The sequence below is a fragment of the Montipora capricornis genome, chromosome 2 (assembly GCF_036669925.1).
Source record: "Montipora capricornis isolate CH-2021 chromosome 2, ASM3666992v2, whole genome shotgun sequence".
Classification (NCBI taxonomy): Eukaryota; Metazoa; Cnidaria; class Anthozoa; order Scleractinia; family Acroporidae; genus Montipora; species Montipora capricornis.
The window spans coordinates 21,029,123-21,033,940 of NC_090884.1; the positions used below are offsets into that span (position 1 = coordinate 21,029,123).

A 4,818-nucleotide genomic window follows, 5' to 3' on the forward strand; every position below is an offset into this window, starting at 1 on the left:
GTTTCCAAAATCCTGAATTCAAGATTTTGGACTGCCAAAATCCTGAATTCAAGATTTTGGACTTCCAAAATCTTGAATTCAGGATTTTGGCATTCGCTAACTCTAACTCTAAGTCAAAACTCTACTGAAAGAACTCTATTGATAGTTAACCTCCATTTGTGACTACGAACAAGGTAACTATAGCAAACCATTACGTGAGCAGAGTTTTCTTCGATGGCTCAGTGGGAATTTACTCGCTCCTGGGGGGCGTGGCCCGAGTTCTAAGCGTGATGGTTCTGGTTGTATGGCACGGGATTCTTATCGAGCGGGTAATCTACGATCCCTGGGGTATGCACATTTGTGACTGCAAAAGTACAGTGGTGTATCGTTAATTTAGCTCTAAAGAAAAGAAAAGAGAGAAGTCTGTCCTTCTTACATCGGCCTTACATTGCGATTCTCATGATGTTCGACTGTGTATGCAGTGAATACCCAGATTATCTTCATTACAGGTGGTGACAATGACCACTGGACCATAGAAACGAGGTAAAAATAGTGTATTTATTCCAAAGTGGCTAAGCACATTGTTTTTACCGATCGATGGGTATTCTTGATCAGTGTTTGAGAAAGGAAACGCTAATTGAACGGTTGAAGATGAAACGAAATGACTCATCGAAACATCTTTTGCAGAAAAAAATGAAAGAGAAACGAAGGTGAGATGTGAAAACATCTTTCCAAGATGACCAAACTTTCGTGCAGTGGTGCACGTAAAAAACACTTTGTCACGTGCGCGACACGTGAAGATGTGCACTAAATCTCAACACTTGAAAATACTTTCAGAAGTACACAAGTTCCTTGAGGATGGCCATGCCAAATGAATCCATAGCACGAGAATCAAATATTTAAAATATACCATTTGTTGTAATTTAAATACTCACAATAATGTGCACCCAATTGTCAAAATAAATATGTTATTTGCCAGCTGGGAGGTCTGTATAGGGAAAAACTGTGACCGAGGCCTTGAAATTGCTTCCCGAGGCCGCAGGCCGGAGGCAGCTTTTTCAAGACCGATGTCACAGTTTTTTGTTATACGGACCGACCCTTTGCTGGTAAATAACTTTTTTTTATCTTCTCGCTCTCCCATCCTCCCTTAAAATCACTTGTTTTAATTGTTGACTCGCACCGCGCTTGATAGCGAATGCAGTATTAAAGCGACTTACAAACTGAACGTTTCAAAGAGAAATATTTTTATTTGAATTATATTTCCAAACCTCTTGTCTAATGAAAAATAACCTCTGTATGTATACGGAGTCGGTGTCAAAAAAATAGTGTTTCGTTTCCGGAATGGTAAGGGCAGGAGAAAAGATAGAACTGTAGTGTGGGTCACTTGGCCTGTCATTCTTATTTCGCTTCGTGTATTGAAACTCTCGAGAAATAAAGATAGAAATGTGAACGCAAACTCTCTGAACGGTGAGAAGCCTGTCAAGGAATATTTACCATTAATGTCACTGTTCCTTGTTATCAACATGTTTTTTAAGTAATGGTCCGGCTAAGAAGCAGGCAGCCCAGCGGCAAAAGTACTTAGAAGCTGCGAAATATTAATTTTTAATTTCACTCCAATCGAGGCATCTGATTGGCTAATATCGGAAAATGTCGAAAAAAGATGAGAAAAAAATGAAAAAAAAGCCTTTTTTGGATTTCTTCTTCCCCATGCCCTTGATCTCTGTCTCTCGGCCAAATTTGGGCATTGTTCTATGCGCCAATCAAATGGCGCATAGAATCTTGACGATATTTACAAACATAGTTTTTGAAGGCATAATGATTTGTTCTACGAAACAGAATCTAATTTTTTAGACGGCAAGTCGATTACATTTTTCATTGAAATTCAAATTTCGCGCTTTTAGCTGCTTACACCAATGGGAACAGCCGAACTTAATTTGATTAAAAATGTTGGCACATTTTAACTAACCGACGCTATTGCCGCGGGCTATTGTTTTTCTGCCTGCTTTTTAGCCGGACCATTACTTAAACACATAACGCAAGGCGCAATAGAACGAGACAACAGACGTATTGGCGTTTTTTTTAGGGGAACACTGCCTTGCGGCGGGTTAGCCTATGCGACTTCCAGATTGCGTGACATAGAACAACTTCACTTGTCTCCCCAGCACTACGAGCTGAGTGGTAAACAGGAAGTGCTGGATCGGACAAGAGTATTGGTTAGTGAGCAGTGTACAAAGGCAACGACCCAACAAGGTTGGGGGAAGTCGCAGTGCAGACTTAACCACACCACGTAGGAGTGACCCAATTTTAATGACGGCAAAGCGATATATCCAACCCATCTCCAAAGGGAGAGAGGGAGGGAGTGGGAAAACTTTGACAAATTGCAAACAGCTAGTTGATTTACTATAGAAGACAAACTGCCAAGTGAACCTTGGACGACTAACTGAGGCTTTTATAGCTAGACCCTGTCTATTAAAGTAGCCAGTTGCACAGGTTCTACTATGTAGCAGGTAAGCATTACACGTGCTCTTTAGCAATAATGAATCAGGCTTTAACAGATTTGGCCAATGCAGGTGTACGTTATAATCTGAGATCTAGGAACAAAGTCTTTATGTCCTCGTTTTATTTACAACAAAACCGTTGATTTTATGACCTTGAACGGCCGACTACAAAGAACGCGAAGATAACTATCACGGTCACGTTCCATTAACCGTATTTTACTGATAGGGCAGTAAAATCTCATTTAAAGAGAAGAACAGATACTTGTTTATGTGCACAATAAATCGAAGCATAAAGTCTACAAATACCTATTTTACCTTCAAATACTTACCCCTGCATAACATTTCAAATTCCGTTTTCCGTGAATCTTTTCATGATTACATGTGTTACATACGAACCATGGCAATTACTAGCTTTACAATCACTGGTTCCTCGTTAATCCAATTTATTACTAAGACTTGTTTGCATTACTAATTAACACGACAAGGGATAACTTGGAAATTTTTAACAATGTATCACTTTAATCTAACCCAAAATTATTCAGATATCCAAAACGTCCTATGCATGATCCATTTCCTTCGCTTTTGGGTTTGTCAGCATTATGATTTGCAATATTTCAGGTTTACGTGTTAACAAGTTTGTTCAGCGGTTTTGTATCTCGATGTTTAGATTTCCACTTACAAACTCTGTTTTGATTGCTCACTCTACCTCCCTGTGTAAATAGTTCATCCTGAATACAAAATAAATGCGTCCCGTTTCTGAGAAAACAAAATAACAACATTCTTTTTCAAATCGTACCGGGTATTCCTGATTTCTGTATTAAATTTAACTTTCATTTTCCAAATGGTCTGGATAGCGCAAGTGTTGCTAATATTTGTAAAAATGCAAACACACTTTTTATGTTTAAGGAACATGCTTCGATGTTTCAAATATCATTTTGCATTTACCTGTTCATCCACGCTTTTGAAAGTGTTACATACCACGTGCTTAGATTGAAACGCATACCTGAGGTAGCTTACGAGCAAGTGATCTCCTTGGATAGTAATACGATAAAATGTGGTTGACCTCGGTACATTGTTAACCAAATACGTTCCAGCAAGTTTCCTCCTTTTTCTCAGTCTGTTATAAAATAAACGTCTCAGCCTTTTCTCTGTAATTCTGCTCGGTTGTCGGGCACGTCCGTGTCAATGCACACGAGAATCACAACTAAAGTAAACACACTTTTGCTTATCGAGACCTGTAGTTCTCCTTTGGAATCAAGTCTTTATTACCATTGAGAATCAAATAACTGTACAGCCTTTCAAACTACATCACAGTTATTTTCTAAAGAGCTGATTACAGTCTCCACTGATGACATCAAATGTTGTAAAACTAGAACAGAACTATATACACAAGATGGCAGTGAACACGATCACTAATATGGCTAGTTGAACAAAGGATGTAAGCTAGACCACTACCAGAAACAAACTGTTTAACGATCAAAAACAAAAAAACGCAATAGACAAAAAACTTATCTCCGTAGTCAATGGTACACTGAGCGGGAGGCTGTTTGTTCGCGGTGAAAATGGTACAAGCGTGAGGCCATTTGTTCGCTGTGCCAATGTTTTTACTTTGTCTTCAGAAGATTCCAATATGGCGTCCATTTGTTTGTGGAGTTATTTTCTTTGTCGCTGTCATCTTCAAAGTAATTCTCAGTAAGGTAACCGCCACGTTTTTCTATTGTGCATTTTGCTGCACAGGAAAAAAAAACTGAAATCAAACGTATTTTATAACTCGTGCCCCTACAGGCCCGAGTAAAAAGAACTTCACTGGACTAGGCATGTTATGCATCCCACGTAATAACAACTATAAAAAATATTTCGGAATACGGGCCAATTAGATTAAGAACGGGACAGCGGGACAATGTAGTCCAAAAGAACAGTCCCGGGTAAGACGGAACGGCTGGAATGTTTGGTGTCAGAATTCGTCGTTCATTGTTTTCAACAATGCCAACTTGTGTTACAAAGCACTCAACTTAAGGCGTCTCCGGTAACGGGATCTTACTCAGAAGGGAAACAAATGGGTCATTGATGACATTCTTTGAGAACTGAAACATATGAAGATGGTCGCCGTCATTTTCCTTCCCTGGTTGATTCATGGTCTGTTCGTACACAGTGCCAGCGCTAACTCTGACACTCTAGTGACGCAGAAAGCATATCTTGACATCAGTATTGGAGGCGAGCCTAAAGGAAGAATAGTCATTGCACTGTTCGGAAAAACAGTTCCTAAAACCGTCGGTAATTTCAAAGCTCTAGCGTCTCATGAGGTAAGGCACCCATTGGGAATGATGTTCAAAAGTCTTTG

At 39.5% G+C, this 4,818-nt stretch overlaps 1 protein-coding gene across 1 annotated transcript in view; it reads left to right on the plus strand.

Annotated features, from left to right (window-relative positions):
• The first annotated feature begins 4,376 nt into the window (after positions 1-4,376).
• LOC138039056 (peptidyl-prolyl cis-trans isomerase B-like) overlaps positions 4,377-4,818 on the plus strand; it is a 48,310-nt gene continuing 47,868 nt past the window's right edge. The window contains exon 1 of the mRNA XM_068885217.1: positions 4,377-4,780. Within this exon, the coding sequence (XP_068741318.1) occupies positions 4,571-4,780 (210 nt within the window). The 5' untranslated portion in view covers positions 4,377-4,570. The remainder of the gene's footprint in view (positions 4,781-4,818) is intronic.